This window comes from Zalophus californianus, chromosome 10, assembly GCF_009762305.2.
Source record: "Zalophus californianus isolate mZalCal1 chromosome 10, mZalCal1.pri.v2, whole genome shotgun sequence".
Lineage (NCBI taxonomy): Eukaryota > Metazoa > Chordata > Mammalia > Carnivora > Otariidae > Zalophus > Zalophus californianus.
Genome location: NC_045604.1, coordinates 66,202,523 through 66,229,019, shown reverse-complemented (window position 1 = coordinate 66,229,019; position 26,497 = coordinate 66,202,523). Strand labels below are relative to the sequence as shown.

Sequence of the window (26,497 nt, the reverse complement as noted above, 5' to 3'; positions counted from 1 at the left end):
AACATCTTGATTCGACTGAATATTTCCTTAGGGCAGATTCCTAAAACTGAAGTTGCTCAATCCAAAGTTCTAACCATTTTTAAGGCTCTAGATGCATACTTACAGACTTGTTGACAGAAGATTACATCAATTTATATTCCTATCAACAATGTCTAACAATGTCCATCTCACTGGATTATTTACAGTACAGTGTAATTTTTCTTTTCATCTTTGCCCAGGGGAAAAGGAATATCTCAGTTTTATTTTGATTTGCATTTCATTTATTATGGCTAAGGATGAGAATTTTTTATTTTTTTAAAGATTTTTATCTATTTATTTGACAGAGAGAAAGAGACAGCGAGAGAGGGAACACAAGCACGGGGGAGTGGGAGAGGGAAAAGCAGACTCCCCGCTGAGCAGGGAGCCCAATGCGGGACTTGATCCCAGGACTCTGGGATCATGACCTGAGCCGAAGGCAGAAGCTTAACGACTGAGCCACCCAGGTGCCCCAGGGTAGGATTTTTTAAATGCATTCTAGTCATGAGTACATTTACAGTAGTAAGGATATAAATTATCTGCTTACCAATTTTGTTATTCTACTGGAGAGACCATTTAATTTCCTATTTATTAGCATTGCTAATAAAATACAGGAGAAGGTAAGAACTCATAATTTCATGTACAATTTATGGATTTTGATTATTCACTTTTGTCAGGTCCCCTATTAGCATAGGAATTAGAATGTTGTTTTTAAAAAAAAATTCTTTACCTATCACATTACTTTAAATTTATTGTATATATCATTTACCACATTCAATTGAAAAATAGTAAAACATACTAACTTTATGATTCATGATTTTTCCATACGTCTCCACCAGAGATTCTGCATAAAATGGTGTTTCTCCATAAAGCATTTCATACATACAGACCCCCAGAGACCACCAGTCACATTCAGGCCCATATCTCCCTTTCCCATCTTCCATGGCTTGAAGGATTTCAGGAGAGATATAATCTGGAGTTCCAACAGCCACTGAGGACTGGACCTGAAGAAGTTCACACATTTTTAGTAATCTATTACATTAGAAACAATTAACAATTTTTAATTAAAAATATTTACACTTACTCACATATACAACAGACATTATTTCAAAACTACAACTTTGTCATTACCTGAATTTAGCCTCCTTGTACATATAAGTTAAATTGTATATAATCTCCACACTAGTAGTCCTCCAGATTTCATAATACTATAGAATCTTTATTATTGCTGGTACTTCACTGTCTACATTTAAGGTAACAAAATGATTTGAACACCACAGCCATTAAAAACAAACTGAGTATTTAGTACAGAACATCCTTATTATTGATATTACTAACCAACACATTCATATAAATAATGGAACTAAGAAAATTCTGCAATTTGTCAAAGGAAAATATAGCCTGAAAAAAAACAGGCCAATACTTATTAGCGACCTGGAAATTATTTTAAAACACCTTAATTCAAACCTAAGGAAATCAATATTAACAATGTACTGCAAACTACTTATTAATTTTAAAAATTACAAAGGGGTTTGAGACATATTCTTCAAAAAATAAAGTCCCAGTAGAGGAAAATAGTTGGACATATAATTACGGCAAGTTAGAGCTAAATAAGAAAATAATCACTAAAAATGATCCTGGGCACACACACATCTTATAAGGTACTCTGAGGTAAAATAAAATTGTTTCTTTGTATGTTTTAAAGAAGCATATCAAAAAAGAACATGCTCAAGGTAGAATGATGTTAATATTCTGGATTTTCTAGAAAAAAATATTCTTAGTAATCATTAGAATAGACTTCCTCTTTGATAATACTGAGATAAGGTAACTTGAAACTCGTGTACCTCAAACTCTTAAAAATACTAGATAAAATATAACAACCATTTTTGTAAACATATAAATGAGCTCTTAGAGAAAAAAGAAATTCTTAGGGGCTGGTAATCAAATGTTTGAGAACCAGGGTGATACTTGTTAGAGCAGGAATGGGGCTGGGGAATGTTGGTTTTCATTTTCCACGTACTTGGATTTTAATATATCCATGAGGACAAGAGGACAGCCCCCAGCTTATATGAAGTTTGAAGCAAGAAACCACCCCATATAATAGCCTTTACTCTAGAGGGTAAGCGAAAAGGTGAATTATAAAAATATGCCACTCAGAGAAAGATATTTTATCTATATTGATTGTGGCTGAAATGTGAACAAAAAAATTGCTCCTCCTAAAATTCATCACTTTCAGCCACATAGTCCCAGCAGTGGATATTCTAAATCATAGTGCTTCTGTGGTCCAGAAGTCCTCAGGCCAAGGAATAGGCAAAAATACTGGCACCAGGCGAGGTGCACCCCAAAAACCTGGCATAACAAATTCAAAACTACTACTATTCAAAATTCAGTCTTTTATAGGACACATGATCAAACCTGAGCACGTATAATTCTCACACATAATAGCCCACTGAAGATGAGCTCACAATCCAAAAATACAAACTAAATGAGGAAACAGTGCATTACAAAAAAAAGTCAGAAATTGAAGCAATATAATTAGACCCCTAACAATGATCAATTCTACTTCATGAAATAAGTATGTTTAAAATGATTAGAGATGATTTAAAAAGTGAAATCATAAGAAAAGAAAGATTTATAAAGTGAAATGAAGTCCTAGAAATGGGGGGAAAAAACCCAAAAAGCTAATCCTTAAAATAAAAAAAAAAGCGAATAGGTAAAAGATATGAAAAGATAAATAAAACCCAGATCCACTTCTGTACACACCGCAGTTGAACTGCAGAGTACCAAAGGCACAGAGATCTTCAAAACAGTAAAGAATATAAAGAGGTTGCCTACCAAGGCACGGCAATTAGACTGACAGCTGAATTATTAGTACTGACACAGCAGTCAGAAGAAAATGGAATTGTATCTTCAAAGTGAAAGACAAAATAATTGTCACCTAAATATGACACACAAATGAGGGTTAAATATAGACATTTTCACACAAAGAGTGAATGATTTTCCATGTAGAGACTCTTTCAGATAAACATAAGGACGCACCTCAGGAAACAAGAAATTTAATGCACACGGAAGAATGTGATAGTAGAAGCAATTGTGAACAAAGGTATTAGTAAACTTTTACATAGTCATTAATTGGATAAAATAATGACAAGGAGGAAGAGGATGAGGAGTAGGAAAAAGAGAAGGAGAAAGAGAGGTAGCAGAGGAGGAGGGACAACTATTTAAAGATTGAAAAATCAGATGGAACTAAAATACCAGAAAACAGTAACATGTTACCAAGGGAACAATTAGGATTCAAGTGGTTGAAGTTTCTTATTTTCTCATCTTTATTTTTAATTTACTTTTTAATTATTATTTTTACTTGTGGTAAAATACCCATAGCACAAAATTTACCATTATAACCATTTCCAAGCATACACTCCAAGGGCATGAAGCACATTCATGCTGTGGTGCAACCATCACCACTATCCCTCTCCAGAACTCTTTTCATCTTGCAAAACTGAAACTCTGCATCCATTAAGCACTAACTGCCCCCTGCCCACCCCCTGCCCCATCCTGGGCCCTGACAACTACCACTGTACTTTCTCTCTGAGTCTGACTACCCCAGGTGCCTCAGAGCCATGAAATCATACAATATTTGACATTTCGTGTCTGGCTTAAATCACTTAACATTTTCAAGGCTTATCCATGTTGTGTCATGTGTTAAAATTTCCTTCTTTTTAAGACTGAATAATATTCCATTACATGTAAATACCACATTTTCTTTATTCATCCAACTGCTGATGGACACTTTGGTTACTTAAATCTCTTGGATATTGTGGATACTATGAATGTGGGTGTACAAATATCTCTTTGAGTCACTACTTTCAATTCTGTGAAGCATATTATATACCCAGAAGTAGAATTGCTGGATCATACAATAATTCTATTTTTAATTTTCTGAAGAACTGCCATACTGTTTTTCAGAGTGGCTACAGCATTTTACACTTTACATTCCCACCAACAGAGCACAAGTGTTCCAATTTTTTCACATCTTCACCAACAATTATTTTCTGTTTTATTGTGGGATTTTTAAAATTTTTTTAACAGTAGCCACTTAATGGGTGTGAGTGAGGTAGTATCTTTGATTTGCATTTCCCTAATGACTACGGACATTGAGCTTGTTGGCCATTTGTATATTTTCTTCGGAGAAATGTCTATTCAAGTATTTTGCGCATTTTGAATTGCTCTGTTACTGAGTCGTAGGTAATCGTATTAACACATATTCTGGATAGTTAGCCCCTAATCAGACATATGATTTGCAACTATTTTCTCCCATTCCATCGGTTGCCTTTTCACCAAGATGACTGTGTCCTCCAATGCACAGAAATTTTTAAAGGTGGTGTAGTCCTATTTGTCTATTTTTCCTTTTGTTGCCTGTTGTTTGGTGTCAAATCCAAGAAATCATTGCTAAATCCAATGTCATAAAGCGTTCTCCTATGTTTTCTTCTATGAGTTTTATAGTTTTAGCTCTTATATTCAGATCTTGGATTAGTTTTTCGTTAATTTTTGTATATGGTATAAGATAAACTGAGTTTCTTGTTTGGCTAAGGAATATAGTGGAGAAACTGACTCTAGACTTTAGATAAACCTTAAGTGTTAAAAATTTAAAGATAAACATTAAAATAATTGAAATAGAATGTATAGCTTCCAAAGACATTAAATAAAAAGAGAAATTAAACTACACTTGACCAAATAAACAGCAGGCAGGAAGGAGGGGGGGGAAGCATGCATGCAAACAAACAAGCAAAAGCTACAGTAAATAGCACAAGATCAGATACTAAGAATAAATATAAATATATTGATCATCATGAAATTTATAAATGGATTAAATTTACCTATTACAAGATAGCGTCATCACAATGGATGACAAATAAAACCAAAATGAACAAATATTTTTAAAAATTAGCAATAATCTGTTTAAAAGGGATATACCTAAACATAGGACACAGAAAGGTTAAAAGTAAAAGGATGGAAAAGATACATCAGGCAGATGTTAAAAGAAAATTATGGTAGCTATATTTCTATCAGCTAAAATAGACACTAAAGGCAAAATCATTATTAAGATTTTTAAAAATTCATTAACATAATTGTAAAAGAAAATACCCTGGAATAGCAATTCTGAATAATATAGCTAACAACGTAGCTACAAAAGGGTTGTGAAAACATTGATGATTACAAGGAAAAATTAATATATTCAGTATCATAGTAAGACTTTTAAAATAATAGATGATATAGCAGAAAGAAATAAAACTGGTAAGAATATAAAAAATTTGAACAAATTAACAACTTCAATCTTATGGACCCACATAATAACCTGCATCCAGAAATTTAAAAGAATGTATTATTTTCAAACAAACAAGTAACATTATAAAAACTAGCCTGTTATAAAGCAAAAGCAAATCTTGACAAACGCCAGAAAAAACTGATATCAAACAGACCCACACTCCAGTAAAATAAAACTAGAAAGAACCAAATAAATAAGTAAATACTACACTAAAGATATTAAAAGGCAGATATCTAAATAATCAATGGTCCACAGAAGTATTCTAAGTAAAGTTGGAAAATATTTAGAAGTGAAAAATAGTAAAATGCTCTATATATCAGAACTGATGAAGGGAAAGAAAAGCACAAGCAAACATTAGGATTGAAAAAACAACAAAACTACACATGTAACAGAGATTTTAAAGCTAGGAAGAGTGCAACATGAACATTATACCAACAAAATTGAAAACTCACAGAAAATAGACAATTTTCATAGAAAAAAAATATAACTTACCAAAACTGACTCAGGAAGAAATAGAAAACCAAACAGACCTATAACCATTAAAAAATGTGAATCAATAGTATAAAATCTACCTGGAAAACAAACCACAAAAACAAGAGGAACACAAAATCAAACCAAGGTAAAGGTGATTTAAAGGGGCACGTTCTGCATGGAGCACTGGGTGTTATACGTAAACAATGAATCATGGAACACTACATCAAAAACTAATGATGTAATGTATGGTGATTAACATAACATAAAAGTGAGTTCTACCAATTTCATAAGAAATAGATAACCTCTGTATTATATAAACTGTTCTAAAGCCAAAATTGATAAGGGGAGAGAATAGGACTACCACCTGTCCATTTTATAAGGCTAAGATAGCCCAAATACAAGAATCAGACAAGAACAATTTGAGAAAGAAAATCATACTGCAATCTCAGAATGGTCAACTCAAGTATGACTCTCTGGTAACAATCCAATATAAAATATTAGCGGAGTCAATCCAGCAATTTGTTCAAAAATATCAATACATCTTCATGATAGAGTTATGTTTGGCCAAAGAATGGATGATTTAACATTAGATAATCTTTGTCATTCATCAGTTTAACAGATTAAAGGAAAAACACCCTAATACCATCATCTCACTGGATGCAGAAAAGTCATTTGATTACAACAATAACAACCATAACAACATATTCTATGTTAATAAGAAACAGATATTTCATAATAAGAAACAGAAATTTTCTTAATCTTGTAAGGAATATCTACCAAAAACTTACAGCAAACATCATACTTAATTTGAAACTACAGAAAAAAACACCATTAGCATCAAGAACAAAGCAAAGAAGCTCCCTATTACCATACGTCTTTAATATTGCACTGAAGGTCACTGACTGCATATGGGGGGAAACAGCATATGTAAGCATTTGTTAAAGACAAAACCTAAAGTTGATCATTATTTGTGGATTGCATGATTGTCTTACAAAACCTAGAAGAATCTACAAATTATTTTGAACTAATAAAAAATTTAGTGAGCTTGCTAGTTTCAAGATGAGTATACAAAAATCAACTGTGGTCCTAAACAAAAGCAACAACCTATTAAACTGAAAAATTGTAAAAGTTATCATTTATAATGCTCCAAGCCCCAAAAATCCACAGTGCACCTAGGAACAAATTTAACAAATAAAGGTAATGGGTTTACAGTGAACATGATTATAAAACTTCAATAGCAGACACAAAAGAAAACCTAAAACAATGGAGAGAGACACCATCTTTATGGAAGGGAAGATTCCATGTTATAGACATAAATTTCCCCAAAATTAACCTCTAAATTCATTGCAGGTCTACAAGCTTGTTTCTGAAGGGGTATGTGTGTACATGTATGTATATAAACCAATAATATAATCCTAACAATCATATGGAAAAACAAATGGCCAAGAATAGCCAAGACAATCTTAGAAGAAGAAAAAGAATTATAGCAGGACATCCTTCCCAGAAATTGACTTCTTTTAAAGGTGTAGTGATTAAGATGGCACAGTTTCAATTCATACGTGAGAGCCAAAAAGCAAGTTGAGACTTGATTTGGAAAGTCACAAAATCTGGGAAAGGCTAAAATTAAGGGAGTTGCCCAGGTGATAAATAAAGATCCATACAAAGTCATATAATCATAACGTTTCAGAACACTGGGAAAAACAGAATATCCTAAATGCTTCTAGAAAAGGGGGGAAAGGTTATAATAGAAGAACTGAGATTTAGAGTGGCACCAGATGTCTCAACATTAAATTAGAAGACAATGCCATGCCTGCTAAATTCTAAGAAAAATCATTTCAAATCTGTAATACTATGCTCAAACAAATTATCAATCAAGTATGAGGGTAGAAGTGAAAGCATTTTTCACACGTACAAGATTATAAAATATTTACTTCCATTAGAACCCTTCTCAGGAGCTACTACCAGATGAAGAGAAAGCCAGAAACGGGAGCCAGGAAACAGCGGATCCGCTGCTGGACTGCCGCCCAGTGAATCCCACGATGAAGAGTAGGGTAGTCCTGGCATGACTGTGCTACAACCGGCCAGCAGAACAGTCTGGATGAGAAGGGAGAAGGCAAGACTCGAGCGTAGCTCTCTCCAAAAGGTAAATGGGAACTGCTAGGTTACATAATGTCTGAGAGAGAAAGGAATTATGGGCTGGAAAGTTGGGGGATAAACTGGTGAGAGTTATATAGAAAACAAGGCAAAGTGGTCACTTACACCAAGGACAACAAAAAGATGTTCAAGAAAAGAACTGTAATTAAAATAAACTGCATGGCCAAACTATGAATAATATTTGCATAGAGTCATAAAGAAATGAACATGATTTAAGGAAAGACTTACACTAGGAAGACAGAAAGTGTATGGGTTGGATGAGACAGTAGGAAATTAACAGGTAATATCTAGAATGAAATAATCAAAAGACAGTAGCACAAGTATGAGAACAAGAAATATGTAAGTAAAGGAAACAACAGGACAAGCAGCCACAAGTCTCTAGGTGTCTGCCTCTAGCAGTAGAGATTTGGAGGCAGGAAGAATGGGACAAAGGAATGCTGTTTTTATGCTAAGCCTGCTTAAAATATATATAGATAAAAAATAAAATATATATTGATTAAAAAATAAAAATGGAAATAAAACAAGTAAAAAGGCTTATTCATTAAAATTTTCTAAATGGAGGATAAACATGCTAGTACGTCCAGGAAAATTATTTTGAGATCATCAGTAAAGAACAAACAACTAGGAAGACACGCCAGGATTTCAAGGAATAAACTTGATCGTGGGTAGCTCACACAGACAGAAACGTCCTCATTGCATTCTGGAATGCCCAGGGAGCTGGAAGGCTGCCTATGAGACTCCAAGAGAAGAGCCCCAGCTTTGAGTCTAAGGGGCAGGACTCGGGGAAACACCAGCTCTTCCCCTGGAATTCTTCTTCACTGTAGCGCTCTGCTCTCCAGAATTCTGACCCCAAACTTCCTGATGCCACAGCCTCCCTGACTTGAATCTGTGTCTTCTCAACTCAGCAAGTTCTCCCTTCTTGTATCATACCTGCCATTATCGGCTGCCCACTTCATACTTCAGAGAGACACAAGTGTCCCCAAGCAGTGCAGTTCCATAGACACATTCTAAATTGTGTTACTGCCCTCAAATCTTTTACTTATAAATATCATAACCCCACATGGCAGCATGATTATTTTTGCTTTTCACACTCATCTGGCTTTTATGTAAATTTTGAAGAAAAGATGAGTCTTTTTTTTTCTTTATCCTACAGATCTTATTTATCATATCTGATATTCTTTATCCTATCAATCTAAGTATCCAAATGGTATCATTTCCTTTGGATTAAAGAACATTCTTTAGCAACCAGATTAATCACTTTCATTTAACTGAAAATGTCTTTCTTTTTTTAATGTTTTATTTATTTATTCATGAGAATCAGAGAGAGAGAGAGAGGCGGAGGCAGAGAGAGAAGGAGGCTCCCCGTCTAGCAGGGAGCCCGATGTGGGACTTGATCCCAGGACCCTGGGATCATGACCCGAGCTGAAGGCAGATGCTTAACCATCTGAGCCACCCAGGCACCCCTGAAAGTGTCTTTTATTCACCTTCATTTCTGAGGAATATTTTTGCTTGACATAGAATTCTTGGTTTATAGATTTTTTTTTCTCTTTCAGCACTTTAAAGATATTATTTCTGATGAGACCCCTATGGTTATTCTTACCATTTTCCCGAAGTATATAACATGCTTTTAATTATGGCTGGTTTCCATTTTTTTCCCCTTACCTTTAATTTTCAGTAGTTTAATTGTGGACAGGTGTGGTTCCTTTTAACCTTGAGGTACACTATGATTCTTACATTTGTGTTTTTCATCATTTTTGGTAAGTCTGAGCCATCAATCCTACAAATTCTTTCTACTCTTGTTTCACTCTCTTCTCCTTCTAGTATTCCAATCATAAGGAACCCTGGGCCTGAATTTATTTTGCTTCAATCTTTTCCTCTCTGTTCTTCAGACTGGATCATCACTATTGACCATCACTATTGTCTTCAAACTCACTGGCACTGTCTTCTCTCATCTCTAATCTGCCATTAACCTACTCCTGTGAGTTATTTCTTTTTTTTTTTTTTAAAGATTTTATTTATTTGACAGAGAGAGACACAGCGAGAGAGGGAACACAAGCAGGGGGAGTGGGCGAGGGAGAGGGAGAAGCATGCTTCCCGCCGAGCAGGGAGCCCAATGTGGGGCTCGATCCCAGGACCCTGGGATCATGACCCGAGCTGAAGGCATACGCTTAACAACTGAGCCACCCAGGCGCCCTGAGTTATTTATTTCTATTACTACACTTTTCAAGTTCTTAAAAGGTCCATTTGATTTCTTTTCCCGCTGAGATTCCTTATTCGAGCCATCTTTAAGACTGTATTTTGATTCTTTAGACATATTTATTCAAAAAAACACATTGATGACAGCTTCATTACGTCTCTTGTCTGCTAAATCCAACAACTGTGCTATCAAAGTTTCTATTGACTACTTTTATTTTTTAAGTCTGTATCACAATCCCTACCCCTATCCCCATTTTTATTTGGTCTGGTGATTTCTAATTAAATGTTGGTCATTGACAGAAAGATATTATAGAATGAGTATGGACTCTGTTATCTTCCACTGAAGATGTTAATTATTATTGAAGCAGATAAAAAAAATACTGCCTGATCTCTTTAAACAAGGGTTACCTTACAATTACAATCTTTGGGGGCAGATTTGTAGAAACTCTAAAATTCATCTCAACCCCCTTGATTTGGAGGACCACTTTCAAACTCAATGAATTTTATCAGGACTTGGATTTAGAATGTTACACAGGTTTGGAGTAAGTCTTACATGTTATAAAGGTGTTAAATAGCTCCCCAGGGCCGAAATTCCAGTGTCCCCATGTACTGTCTCTTCTCCAGCACTGCTTGATTTCCAGTAACCTGTTCAATTTTCAGATGCACAGCATCTATAATTTGGTATGTCTTCTGTCTTATACTGCATATGTACAGTACAGGGCCCCATATCCTTAGGCCCTCTCTCTGAACAACTCCCTCCTCTCCAGTGTTAAGCACTGCAGACTAACTAACTCAACTAACTCACCTCTAAATGTCTTCCTCCTCAGCTCTGTATGACTACTACCCTCGGCTCTAACTCTAGGTTTCTGCATCAGAGCCTGCATACAGTCCCCATCCTGGGAAACTGTAAGGTACATCTCATGAGTTCATTTCTCTTAAGGTAACAGTCTTATGCTGCCTGCTGTACATTGCCTGAAAACAGTTGTCCCAAATATTATGTACAATTTTACAGTTTTTTATAGTGAGAGGACAATTTGGTGCCAATTACTCCTTTCATCATGGCCAGAGGCAGAAGTCATATAATCTATTTTTTTAAAGTTTATCTCCTTAGGATAAATTTTCAGAAGTCAAATTACTGGTCCAAAATAATATGACATTTTCATGGCCTTTGGAATATATTATACTAAACTGCTCTCCAAAATAGTTTCTGCCAAATGAAATTACATATATTTGCACTTCTGCTACACAGTCAGGAAGATGAAGTAAAACCAAACAAAACAGGGAATAAAATTGGGGCATATAAACTTTTAAGTTTATATGAGGGATCTAGGGTTAGTAGAAGTAAACCAAATGGGAATATGAAACTAAATCCACATAGAGGATGTTCTGATCATTCATTTGTTGAATATTGTCCCTCAAAAAAACTAGACAACAAGGAAAGAAAGATAAAAAAAAAATAAAGGTGAAGAAGGAGTCACATTTTCTTCTTCCATGTGGGCCTTATTTTATCCACCTCTCTTAAACTGTGAAAATATCTCAAGTACAATAACAAACAGTTCAGCTAAAGAAAAAAACCAAACAAGGTTCTCATAAAAGACACATCATATCAATCTTAACATCATTAATATAAGCAGTTAAAAATGGCACTGGACTTTGTAAACAAACCCTATTATGAATAAGTATCCCTAATGCCACTGTGGGAAAAGGTGGAGCATAGAAAGACAAATGGATGGATGGATGGATGGATAGATACTTAGATAATATAAATAGATGGTTTCCAAAACAGATAAAGAGGACAAGTAGCAAGGGAGATATCTGTGGATAAAGTGACTTGAGATTTATCTTTATTTACCGTTCCATCTTCCATCAGCTTCAAACAAGAACCAAAATCTGCTAATCGAATATGTCCATTCATATCCATCAATATATTGTCAGGTTTGATGTCCCTGAAAAGACAGACACATTCAATTTTTAGTTGGGAAAAATAAATACAACCATTTACTTGGTAAGATAAAAATTTGTCTGAAATCTCAACTTCTTTTAAAATTAATACTCTAAGAACACGTACTTGACTACATTTTGGGTTCAAATCCTGGCTCTGAGTCATATGGAAACTTTCTGAAACACATGCACTTTCAGTGTTCCGGAGATAAAAAGCTTTTTGGCAGTTTTTTGTCTTTTTTTTTTTTTGAGGGAGAGAGCGCGCATGCCTGCGCGAGTGAGTGGGGGTGGGGCATAGGGAGAGGGAGAAAAAGAATCTTAAGCTGAGCATGGAGCCCAACACGGGGCTTGATCTCACAACCCTGAGATTATGACCTGAGCCAAAATAAGAGTTGGACGCTTCACTGACTGAGGCATCCACGTGCCCCTTCCTGGCAGTTTTCATTCAGGTTAAATTAATTTAGATTTGCAAAGATTCCAGTATGACCATGGTAGGCCTACTTTCTGTATACAGAGAAGAGCCATAATTATTTGATATATACAAAACATACTATTCTCTAGCCCATGAAATTGGAGAAGAAAAAATATACTTACTCCCTAGACCTTGAACGTAAATGTAAATAAATAAATGTTCAATTACTTCGAGTCAAAGTAATTGCAAAGAAATTTCTTCATAAAGCTTATTTGAAATACAACTGACACAACTGCTTAGTAGTGATTTATGTTATATAAAGCTATTTATGGATGTTAAGTCAAAGGCTTGTAAGATATACAAATCTAATTAACAACAAATTAAATCACACCAGTTTTTGTATTTGTTTCTACATCTGAATAAGGAAAAGGGATGCAAACTTCGGCAAAATACATAAAATGATTCCTGTAAAGACCCAGCAATGTGTTTTCTAATCACAATCTAAAGATTAATTCTGAAAAATTAAGAGATCAAACCTTCTCAACATATTCTACATGTAGAGGAAGGAAAAAAATTATCTATGAACATCATATAATCCAAAAGAATTCTATTACCATGTGGTTAGGGTCACCTTTTTTTTTTTCCATCTCTTTCCTTATTTATTTTATAACTGGAAGTCTGTACCTCTTAATCCCATTTATCTATTTCATCCATCCCCGACCCACCTCCCCTCTGAAAACCATCAGTCTGTTCTCTGTATTTAAGAGTCTACTTTTTTGTTTATTTCTTTCCTTTTCATTAGTTTTGTTTTTTAGACCTACATATAGATGAAATCACATGGTATTTGTCTTTCTCTGACTTACTTCATTTAGCATAATACTCTCCAGGTACACACATGTTGTCACAAATGGCAAAATCATATTCTTTTTATGGTTAATATTTCATTGTATATATTCCATATACATATATGTATGTATGTATGTACACACACACACACACACACACACACACACACACACACACACACCCCTTAGCTTCTTTGTCCGTTCATCTATCAATGGATCCTTTGGCTGCTTCCGTATCTTGGCTATTGTAAATAATGCTGCAATAGACATAAGGGTGCATATACCTTCTCAAATTAGTGTTTTGTGTCTTTGGTTAAATACCCAGGAATGGAATTACTGGATTATATGGTATCTCTATTTTTAATTTTTTTGAGGCACTTCTATGATGTTTTCCACAGTGGCTACACCAGTTTATAATCCCACCAACAGTGCACAAGGGTTTCTTTTTCTCCACACCCTCACCAACACCTGTTACTTCTTGTCTTTTTTGATCCTAGCCATCCTGACAGGTATGAGGTAACATCTTATTGTGGTTTTGATTTGCACTTCCCTGATGATGAGTGATGTAGAGCAACTTTTCAGGTACGTGTTGGCCATTTTGAAGTAGTCTTTTGAAAAAAGTCTATTTAGTTCTTATGCTCATTTTTTTATTAGACTGGTTTTTTGCTATTATGTTGAGTTCTTCATATATTTTGGATATTATCCCTTTACTGGATATATCATTTACAAATATCTTCTCCCACTTAATAGGTTGCTTTTTCATCTTTTTGATGGTTTCCTTCACCATGCAAAAGCTTTTTGTTTTGATGTAGTCCCAACAGTTTATTCTTGCTTTTGTTTCCCTTGCTTGAAGAGACATATCTAAAATAAAGCTGGAGGTATCACAATCCTAGATTTCAAGATATACTACAAAGTTGTAGTAATCAAAACAGTATGGTACTGGCACAAAAACAGACATCAATGGAACAGAACAGGGAGCCCAGAAATAAACCCAAGCTTATATGGCCCATTAACCTATGACAAAGGAGGCAAGAATATACAGTGGGGAAAAGACAGTGTTTCATAAATGGCATTGCAAAAACTGGACAGCTACATGCAAAAGAATGAAACTGAACCACCTTCCTACACCATTTACAAAAATAAACTCAAAATGGATTAAAGACTTAAACGTGAGACCTGAAACCATTAAACTAAAAGAAAACACAGGCAGTAATTTCTTTGACATTGACCATGGCAACATATCTGTAGGTATGTCTCCTTAGGTAAGGGTCCTTTAATTTAACCTGAATGATACCACTTAAGGTCTCTATGGCTCCATTTTCCCATCTGCAATAAGAGGATAATATTATTGAAGTAATTTCTGTGTTGTACATCATGAGTTGGCAAATGTTGACTTAGAGGCCAAATCCAGCCCACTGACCATTTTTGTAAATAAAATTTCATTGTAAATAAAGTCACATCCATTCACTTGTAAAGTATCATCTATGGCATGGGGTGCCTGGGTGGCTCAGCTGGTTAAGTATGACCTACAGCAGCTTTCTCACTACAACAGCAGAGTTGAAGAGTTCTGACCACAGACAGTGTGGCCTTCAAAGCCTAAAATATCTCCTGTTTGGCCTTTTACAGAAAAAGTTTAGTGACAACTCTTGAAGATGACAGATGACTGCTCAACAGAGACAGGCAGATAGATGGACTGAAAACAACAACTTTTATAGGAAATTGGCTTCATTATCCTCAATGTTTGAATTTATCCCACTTTCAGAATGGTGTGTTAAAAAAAGATTTTTCTGTTGTTTGGAAACATCAAAGAAGTATACTTTAGTGCTGAAAGGAACCTTAGAAATTACCCAAACCATTTTTAGAGAAGTATAAAAAATGATTCTATTCTTTATTTTAAAAAATATCAAGCTGTATAGTCACTATACATACTGCTATCGGCATATTTCTCAGATTTTAAAGAAGACTAAAGGAATTACAGAAAAGGAAAAGAGTGAAAGGATTCATAGTCATCAATATTTTAGGCTATTTTAAAAGTAGGAAATATTAAAATTTAATTAGACAAATAAATTATATCTATATTATAACAAATAATAAATAATGAAATGGAAAATATTTAACAGGATAGAATTGACGCTCCCTATGTATCCCTTTACCTTTCCATTTCTCTCCTTCATCCACTCCCCACAGGTTAGCAACCACTACCCTGGCATTTACTATATCCATACATATTTTATATTATTAGTACATATATACAACCATAAGACTATGTATTTCTCTGAATGTCTTTAAACTTTATAACTGATGTCAAACTGTGTGTACCCTTTGAAATGTCGTTTTATTCTAATACTGTTGCTAAAACATGTTACCCACATTGATACACATTGTTCTAGTTTGTTAGATTTAACTGCTACATGGAATACTTTCATAGACCAAATTTATCAGTTCTCCTGATTATAGAATTTAGTTCTTAACAATTTTAGATTGTTGATTATTTTGCTATCACATAAAATTCTGAAATGAATATTTTTACTAATGTTGCCTAGTGCTCATCTATGAACATTTCTCCATGCTGTACACCTAGAAGTGGAATTGCTATGATGAAAGACACGTGAGTCTTCAACTTTACAAGCATGAGTGCCACTAAGGTTAAGAATCTTTTTTTACATTATCACTAGTCATCTCACATTCTTCTTCTGTAAAATGCCAGTTAATATCCTTTGACATTTTCTTTTTTTAAAAAGATTTTATTTATTCATTTGAGACACAGAGATAGATAGATAGACAGAGAGAGAGCATGAGCAGGGAGAGAGGCAGGGGGAGAGGAAGAAGCAGGCTCCCCCTGAGCCGAGGTGGGGCTTGATCCCAGAACCCTGGGATCATGACCTGAGCTGAAGGCAGACGCTTAACCATCTGACCCACCCAGGGGCCCCTCCTTTGCCATTTTCTTATACTGTGTGTGTGCTGTTCGTTTTTTGGGTTTGGGTTAATATTCAGGAATTCTTTTTACTCAAGCTTAGTTTACATGTGTTACAAATCTCTTCTCTCAGCATGTGGGCTTGTTTTCTCACACTGTTTATAATGTCTTATTTGTAAAAAAAAATTATTTAATGTCAATGTAGTCTTATAATTTACAATTTTTGTCTTTTTCACTATTTTCAGCTTTACTGAGATATAACTTACAAATAAAACTGTCATATATTTAGAGTATACAACATGATGATTTGATATACATACACATCATGAAGGGATTCTCACTGTTGAGTTAACACACTAATCATGTGTTCTTTTGTTTTTGGTGGTGTTTTTCGGTAAAACATTTAATTTCCATTCTCTTAGAAAAGTTCAGTTATACAACATAGTTTTATCAACTATAGTCACATTATATATTAGCTTCTCAGACCTTATTCATCTTTTTTTTTTTTTTAGATTTATTTACTTAGGGGGAGAAAGGGCAGAGGGAGAGGGAGAGATAATCTCCAAGCTGACTCCCCGTTGAGTGAGGAGCCCAACACAGAGCTCGAACCCACGACCCTGAGACCATGACCTGAGCCGAAATCAAGAGTCAAACGCTTAGCCTACTGAGCCATCCAGGTGCCCCAAGACCTTATCCATCTTATAATTGGAAGTTTGTACCCTTTGACCAACCTCTCCCTATCTCCCCAGCCCTTTGCAACCACAATTCTACTCTCATATTTTGTGGTTTGTGTCCCAGGAAATTTCCCTTACCTTCTCCCAGAGGTCATACAGATAATGTCCTATATTTTCTTTTATAAGTTTTAAAGTTTTACTTTTCATTTCAAGTCTTTAGTCTCCCTGGAATAAATGTTTGCATGTAGTATGAGATAAAGGCCCATCCCATTTCTTTCTGTCCCAGCACCACTGACTGAATGACATCCTTTCACCACTTAGCTTGCAAATCAAGTCGGTCTGTTTCAGAAATTACTAAAGCAATCTCCCTGAACAGCTTTCAGGGTAAAAGGAAGCCTATGAATAATCACCAGAACAACAAGCATAATCTGGAACTGATCTAGAGAAACTGAGATACATGATCATCCTATGTATACGCCTATACCTGGACCAATACCACACTATTTTAATTACGAAAGCTCTGTAATAACCTCTCTACACCCGCAGATCAGGTTTTTAAAATGTCATGGCTCTTTCAGACGAATGCTAGGATTAACTTAATATGTTCCATAGAACACACTGAGATTTTGATGGGACTCACAATGGTTTTATATATTAATCTGAAAGAACTGATATCTTTATAAGAAGACTCTTCCCATCCATGTATACAATGTATCTTACTTATGAATATTCTTTTATGTCGTTCAATAATACTGAATGTTTTCTGCACAGAATTACTTATCTTTTCTTAACTATGTATCTATATATTTATTTTATATATCTACGTTTTATTATCTATAGTTTTTGGTACCTTACAGTTTCGTTGCTATTGTGAATGGGATTTTCTTCAAAGAAACATTCTCATCTTGCTTTCAATTTTAGTGGGAACATTTCTTATGTTTCGCCATTAAGTATGATGCTTGGTTTAGATTTTCAGTAGAAATTCAGTATCAGGTTATGAGAATTATCTTCAACTCCTAATTTGCTAAAAGTATCAGGAACGGATATTCAATTTTATTACTTTTAGTATTGAGATTTTATGGTTTTCCTCCTTCAATTTATGAATATAGTGTATTACACTAATAGATGCTCTAATGTTGAAACTCCCTTGCATCCTGGGATGAAACCCACATGACTGTACTTTTGTTTTTTAATGTACCATGTATCACGGAGTCTAAAATTCCATTGATTATAAAGATGCACCACTATGTCATGTGCCACTAAAGGAGAGAACACACAACTATAATTTTAGAAGCCATTATTTTAAAAAGCATCCCAATTTTAGAGACATTAAATTGAAAAATAAGTCTGTCTTATTAGTATTAATAAATACATCTACACAGCTGAGTTTGATTCAATTGTCTCTTTAGGACTTTTGCTTTTCTTTTCATAAGTGATACTGTTCTATATTAACACTCTTTTCTTGTACTATCCTCAAGTTTTGTTATCAAGGTTTTACTATCTTCATAAAGTGAGGCAAATGGCTTTTCGAAAACTCAAATTTTCTGAAACAATTTATACAGGATTCAATTATTGCTTTCTTAAAAATAAAAGAGAACCTCTTCATCCATAAGACCACATGGAGTAAAACAATGTTCACAGCAGCTATACTGTAATAGTTCAAAATGGGAAATAAAAACACTCAAATGGCTGTCAACAGGGAGGTGGATAAATTGTCATATTATTTATACAATGGAAGACTACTTACCGATAAAGAAAAATCTATTGTCATGTACATCAAACTGAATCTCAAGAACCTATATGCTGATAAAAAAGACATCATACAGAAAAGAATACATGATGTAGAATTCTATTTATAAGAAGTTTCAGAACAGGTAAAACTAAGTTATGGGAATAGAAACCAGAACAACCAGTAGCTGGAGAAACAAACGTTAACTGGGAAAGAGCATAAGGCAATTTTCAGGGTGATAAAAACATTCTACATCTTGATTGCGATGATGGCTACACAGGTATATCCATTGTCAAAACTCATCATGGCACATCTAGCACTTGTGTATTTTATCATATGTATTTCAGTGTAAAAAATAAAGGGTGGAAAAGTACAAAATGCCAAAAATATACGAGAGACAAATGGATAAAGAAGATGTGGTCCATATATACAATGGAATATTACTCAGCCATCAGAAATGATGAATACCCAACCTTTGCATCAACATGGATGGGACTGGAGGAGATTGTGCTAAGTGAAATAAGTCAAGCAGAGAAAGTCAATTATTATATGGTTTCACTTATTTGTGGAACACAACGAATAGCATGGAGGACCTTAGGAGAAGGGAAAAATGAAGGGGGGTAAAATCAGAGGGGGAGACGAACCATGAGAGACTATGGACTCAGAGAAACAAACTGAGGGTTTTAGAGGGGATGGGGTGGAGGGATGAAAGAAAATCAGAGGGATGTGAGTACCATTATTAAAAGCCTGGTGTACCTATATTTTACCACACAAAGTAAATTTCAAGGCAAAACCAAAATAAAACGCAGTAATAATGATAAAAAGGATCCCTGAATCAGGACTAGCTCGATATAACAAGTATGAATTTGTATATTCCACTTTCCTGGGGAAACAGGAAGTGAGGGAGGATGTTGGCATGACGATATAATTCTCTTCTCACCTCACCCTCCCTATCTGATGCAGGGTCCCAGGACCAGGGCTGCACTTGCAGGTGCCAGAAGCAAGGAGGATTCCTTTTTTTTTTTTTTAATTTAAATTCAATTAATTAACATATAATGCATCATTAGTTTCAGAGGTAGAGGTCAGTGATTCATCAGTCTTATATAATACCAGTACTCTCCTGAACTCTGCCCTATGTACTTCTTCTCTTGGCTGAGTTTAATGTGTACTCTCTCCACATCATAAACTGTAAGCAGAGTAGTTTTCAGGAAATTCTGGGAGTCCTTCTTGCTAATTATGGAAACCTCAGCAGCTCATTCTGATACTTCCAATTCAAATTCAGAACTACAGAGTTTACAGATGTCCTCTTCTATTTTATATCAGCGTCTCCTTTCTTCTGCACCAACAGGCCTGATTCTTAAGGACACGGGAGATAAGAGAATTGGAGTACTCCATAATCTTGCATTTGCCTTTATTTCACATTTACACACAACAATCTCAAAATAACATCATTTATACCAGAACCAAAAATTTGATGCCTGAAAACAATTTGAAAAAAAATGTGTATAAACTCCCCAATTATCACCACCTACTTTTATAGTTGCTCCCTACATCCATTCCTAGAGTGTACAGCCGTAAATGCTGTTTCCGCTCCCTCTTAACTTGTTTTCTGTTTCAGTTCTACAACTACTTAATGAGCAACTCCAGTCCTTAAGCTGATTCTCCATGGTCATTTTGGTTGTCCCAGCTCATTCTCTAGCGGAGTACTAGATTCTTCAGGAAAAATTCAAGGGATCAACGTTCCCCAGGCTCCTGCAAGTTCACGACATTTGTTTGTGCTCTTTATACCTGAAAGGCGATTGTGTTCATGTTCTCTTTCTGGGGTATCATAAATACTTAAAGCATTTTTTTTTCTGTCATAAACATTTTTGTCAAATTGTCTGATTATAACACATTTTCTTTCCCCTAGAAGTCACTTATTCTTTTTGTCTCCACAGGATTTTTTCCTTTTTTCAAAAAAAATTTTAAAGGTCTATAATTATACTAGAATTTGCTTATGCTATATCTCTCTCCATTATGTTATAGTTGTCATACATATTATATATTTATATATTTGTTCACTGAATATCTACCAAAACAAATTTCTTTAAACAGTCAAGTGTTTTAAAGAACCTAAGAGAGGGGTGACCTGTCTGGCTCAGTTGGTGAAGCGTGAAACTCTTCATCTCAGGGTTGTGAGTTCAAGCCCCACCTTGGGTGTAGAGATTACTTAAAAATAAACAACAAAAAAAAATTTTAATCTTTAAAAAAAATAAAGAAGAGGAAAAAAGTGTTTTATATACACTGAGATTTTTTTTTACCATTTATTATGCTTTTTCTTCTTTCTTGAAGACCCACATTTCCCTCTGCTAACATTTCCTTCATTCTGAAATGTGTCAGTGTTTCTGGTAAGGAAGGTCCTGAGCAATATATTCTCTTGGGTTTCATGTATCCAAAAATATTCTCTTTTTAACTTCATTCCGGAAGGAAATTTTCATTGGATACAAAATTCTAGGTTGATAGTTTTCTACCTTCCAGTGTTGTAAACATATTGTTCAATGATCTTTTAGCCCCTGTGGTCTTGATGAGAAATCTGAGATCTCTGATTGTTTTTCTCCGGTATGTAAAATGTTATTTTTCCTCTAGATGCTTTCAAGACTTTTCATGTCCTTTGTATTCCACACTTTGATTTGGAGGTGCTGAGTGTGATCGTCTTAGAATTTATATTGTTTTGACTTCCTGTGACTGTTAATTCTCTAAATTCCTATGTTTCTCCAAACACGGGACATCTTCAGCCATTATTTTTTCTGTCCCATTCTGTCTTTCTGGGGCTCCCATTACATATGTTACATCTTTTCATCCCTTATCAGTTCATTCTTTCAATATTTCCATGTCTAGTTTGCATAGAATAATTTCTACTGATCTATACTCAATTTCACTGACTTTCTCTTATGAGTCTCCTTTCTGATACAGAAACCATTCAGTGAAATTTTATTTGAGATACTATATTTTTCTATTCTGAAGTTTTCATTTGGTTCTTTTTTTTTCTATTTCACTACTGAGATTTTCTATCATCTCATTCATTTTAAATGTGTTTTCCTTTACTTCATGAAATATGCTTAAAATAAGTACTTTTTTAAAGGTTTTATCTGATAATTCTTATAATTCAAATGTAGGTCAATTGACCTGGGTCATCTTGAGCTATCAGTCCACTTTTTTCTCTTGAGGCTCAATCATAATTTCCTGATAGACTAATTTTGGATAGTACTATGTACATTATGATCCCATGGCACACTATGGACTCTGTCAAAAATCTCTGGAAAATGTTGGCGTTTTGGTTTTACCAGGCAGTTAACCTGGTTAAGCTGAGATGTACACTCTAGTATACTCTACAACATGACTGAACCTTGAAAACAATGTGCTAAGTGAAAGAAGCCAGTCGAGGGACGCCCACTGTTTCCTTTATATTAAATGTCCAGAATAGACAAATCTATAGAGACAGAGAGATTAATGGTTCCTTAAGGCAACAGCGAGGTGAGAGCTTAAGGGTACAGAGTTTCTGTTTGAAGTGATGAAAATGGTTTAAAACGGACTGAGGTGATGGTTTAACATATCTGTGGATACACTAAAAACCACTGCACATTTTAATTGGCTGAACTGTATGGTATGTGAATTACATCTCAATAAAGTTGTTAAAAAAAGACTATTTATAATTAAATCTTACAGCAATTTTTAATGAACATCCCCTGAATATCACTGGCAAGTAGTACAAAAAGGTAGAGATAACTCTTTTCCTCCACTGGGTGAAAAAAGTTTGGAAAAAGTCATGAGCCAGTAATAGATTAATGATTACTATTAATGTTAGTTACCAAGGACAGTATCTAATGCTATTATGAGTAGAACCAATAAAGAAAAGTTTGTGATTTTTAGATCATTTTTAAAAACTGAAGGGTTTAAAATGGAGAGACAATTCTTTTTTGTTGTTGTTTTTAGAGAGAGAATCTCAAGCAGATTCCATGCCCAGTGCAAAGCCCCACTCAGGGCTTGATCTCACAACCCTGAGATTACAACCTGAGCTGAAACCCAAGAGTCAGATGTTTAACCAACTGAGCCACCCGGATGCCCTGAGAGAATTCTCCATTTGTAAAAACTAGTTTCACATTCTACTGTTACCTAACTATATGGGTACCTATTGCCACTAAGCAGTGTAAAATGATAGGTGATCTAAAACAAAGGAACTGCTCTCTCCAGATTTTATATGCATATCTAATTCTCCCTAATCAACAAGTTTAAAGCATTACATACTGTGACAAAATGATCTGCCCACCATCAATGACCTTCCCTTCTCTATCAAAGCAGTTTCTAATAAGGTCCTTCTAGTTTGGAGACAACATGAGCACCACTCTTAAAATGGTGATATCATAAAACCTATACAAGAAACAAAAATCAAGGTAAGATCCTGGCTACTGAAGAACACACAATATCAGCTGGTAACACTTTGGTATCAGAATTAACATTCTGATTATCTACGTATTCTTTAAAAACACCACAAACGTTCTCATCTTTCCACTTTTGTCATCTAAACTACACCACAGGATAATCAAACACAACATTCTAACCAGATCAAGCTTTGTTGTTGTTCCAGTAGGATTTTGTGTATTTCATTATTATTAGCAAGCCTGATGTTGCAGCTAACAATTTGAACACCAAGCCTATTGCTGAGTTTAATTAACATATTTAGAAATAAGTTGGGGTTTTTTTCAACCTATAATTAGAGCTTGCTTTACTATAACCCAACATTTGGCATGTACTTTAATCAATCGGAGTCAGATATATTCCACATGATACTGTTTAGTTGTTAGAAATAATCTCTTTCACAAATTTTGCATTTAAGCAAATAAATGATTGAAAAGGACACACTCTTAAAATGCATAGTGCTTATTCAGCAAATCAAAAATGGAAATGTTGGCATTCAGACTTTAAGTTGAAAATCAAAGTGCACCTATGGCAGGTCTCAAATCTGAGGTGACAGATCAAAAATAAGCTATTTAGTGACCACCAAAAAATAGTCATTTTGTTAAAAGCATTAAAAAATATAGATATGCTCTTATAACAATGTTTTTATATTGTATTTTTCTAAGGATTCAAGTGATGCCTTTAACATTAAAATGATAAAATTTTATTTCTGAACCTCAATGGTCATTCTTTGTATATCTTGTTTACTTTGGTCCTCCTTCCTCAGCTAAGCTACTTCAGTCTGTTGAACTATCTTCTTCCTATCACAGACTGGCTTTTTCCAAGAGGTCCTCCTGATTCACTTGTTCACTACCTATTTACTCTCTTATTCTACATCTCCACAGTGGTTAGGTATATAATTCTTACTGCTTTTTTTTTTAAACCTGTTTTTGTTGTCATTCAATTGCTCTCTATTACTATAGATAAGCTTACCTCAAAATAATTTCTCCAAATGAGGGCATATTTCCTCCACTCCTACTGTGTATTCTCACCCAAGAAAATAGATAGCATACTGGAAAAACAGGACTGACTGAATAATACTTGTGAATGAATTTACAAAATTAAAAATTTGTCCAACTTGGGCACAACAATGAAGCAGAAGTTATTTGCTTAAAATTAGTCTTTTTTCGGGACGCCCAGGTGGCTCAGTTGGTTAGGTGTCTACCTTTGGATCAGGTCATGATCCCAGTGTCCTGGGATCAAGTCCCACATCGGGCTCCTTGCTCAGTGGGGAGCCTGCTTCTCCCTCTGCCTACCACTTCCCCTGCTTGTGCTCTCTCTGTCTCTGACAAATAAATTAGTTAAAATCTTTAAAAATAAATAAAATTAGTCTTTTTTCAAAAGATAGTAAATTGAATGTAAAGAGCATATTACTTACATAAAAGCATAATACATAAACAGCAGACTTCACTCCCACTCCCAATACCCAGGACACTAGTATCCACAAAGATATTAAATGTTTGAAATGCATCAACTAAGGCATTAATGTAATGAAATATGAAGAGAAAGATGATTTACTTTGATTTTCCATAAGACATCTTATCTACACTCTCATTATTTCCTCCGAATGTACCTTCTTGGTTTGCTTTGTTGGCCATTCCTCCTACTCTACCCAATCTCGAAATACTGAAGTTCCTCAGGGCTCAGTCCTGGATCCTCTTCAATACTGTTACACTACGTGGTCTCAGCTTACCTTGTGATTTGCACGTCATCTATCTGCCAATGACACCCAAGTACATGGATTACAGGTCCCAGCCTTATAGAGGGTAAGAAAAATCATTTCCTGGCAGGCCAGGAGCCTAAGCAAATTTGGCAATCTGGATGAATTCACCCAAATTTACACAAATTGCAGGTGTGACACGATGGAGAGTTTCTTGGGCTTGGTTTTCAGACTTTAGAAAATAAAGTAATAAAGCTATTTTTTTCTTAAAACTTGTTCAATTTGAAATGATTACAGACTCAAAGGAAATTGTGTAAGTAGTGCACTGAGTCCATGCACCGTTCTACCCAGCTTCTCCACCGGTAACAACACATTACAACCACAGCTCAACGGCAAAACCAGGAAACTGACATGGATACATTAATGTTAGATTATACACCTTCTTGGTCTGTATCCTTTTTTTAATCTGCATGCACACATGTGTGTAGTTCCATCAATCTTATCCCGTGTGTCGATTCATGTAACTACCACCACATTCAAGATACACAACTGTTCCATCACCACAAAGAACTCCCACATGCTGCCTCACTCCCCATCCTGGCCCCTGACCTTGTCCCCTGGGGACCGTTTGTTCATCTGTTTTTTATCTCTGTAGTTTTGGTATTCCAAGAATGTTAGGTAAGTGGAATCATATAGTACATACGTTTTGAGATTTAATTCTTGTCACTCAGCATAATGCCCTTGGGGTCCACCCAGGCTGCTGTGTATAATTAGTACCGCATGCCCCTTCTCCTGCCAGTAGCAATCCCTTGTATGCATACCGCAGGTACAGCAGAGGTGTGCAACCCACCGCCCACTGAAGAACTTGCGGGCTGCTTCTCGTATTTTGCTATTACAAAGGAAGCTGATACGAACACTCAGGTACAGTTTTTTCTGTGAATATAAGTTTTAATTTTTCTGGGATAAATGTCTACAAATGTAATCCCTGGGTCACATGGTTAGTGCATGTTATTTTTTTTTTTTTCTAACTTTCAAACTGTTTCCAGAGCAGCCAAATCATTTTACATACCTACCAAGATTGTGTGAGAGATCTACTTTCTCCACATCCTTACTGGCACTTAGTATGATCACTATTTGTAATTTTAGCAGCCTTAATATCTTCTCATTGGTGTCTCATTGTGTTTTAATTTGCATTTTTCTAATGCCTTAATGATGTTAAACAGCTTTTTATGTGCTTAGTTGCCATCTGTATCTCCTCTTGGGCAAAATGTCTCTTCGTGTCTTTTGTCCATCCTATAATTGGATTGTTTGACGTTTTTTGATTATGTCAAGAGTTCTTTATATATTTCAGATTTAAGGTCTTCATCATACACATGGTTTGCAAATATTTTCTCCCATTCTGTAGCTTGCCTCTTCATCCTCTTACCTGGGCCTTATGAAGTGCACATGTTTTTAACTTTGATAAAGTCCACTTCATTAATTTTGGGGGTCCTATCTAAGAACTCCTCATTAAGGAGCAAGACTAAGCCCTAAGTCCAGAAGATGCTCTCCAATGTTTTCTTCTGACAGTTTTACACTTCTATGTTGTATATTTAAATCCATGATCAATTTTGAATTATTTTTTATATTTGTGTGAGGTTTAAGGTGATTTATTTTTTGGCCT

General features: G+C 35.1%; 1 protein-coding gene across 8 annotated transcripts in view; it reads right to left on the bottom strand.

Moving 5' to 3' along the window:
- CDC42BPA (CDC42 binding protein kinase alpha) overlaps positions 1 to 26,497 on the bottom strand; it is a 350,869-nt gene that overhangs the window by 185,183 nt on the left and 139,189 nt on the right. For all 8 annotated transcript variants that reach the window (XM_027612777.2, XM_027612773.2, XM_027612774.2 and 5 more), the window contains exons 6-7: positions 12,018 to 12,111; positions 819 to 1,019 (exon numbers count right to left, since the gene is read on the bottom strand). In XM_027612777.2, the coding sequence (XP_027468578.1) occupies positions 819 to 1,019; positions 12,018 to 12,111 (295 nt within the window). The remainder of the gene's footprint in view (positions 1 to 818; positions 1,020 to 12,017; positions 12,112 to 26,497) is intronic.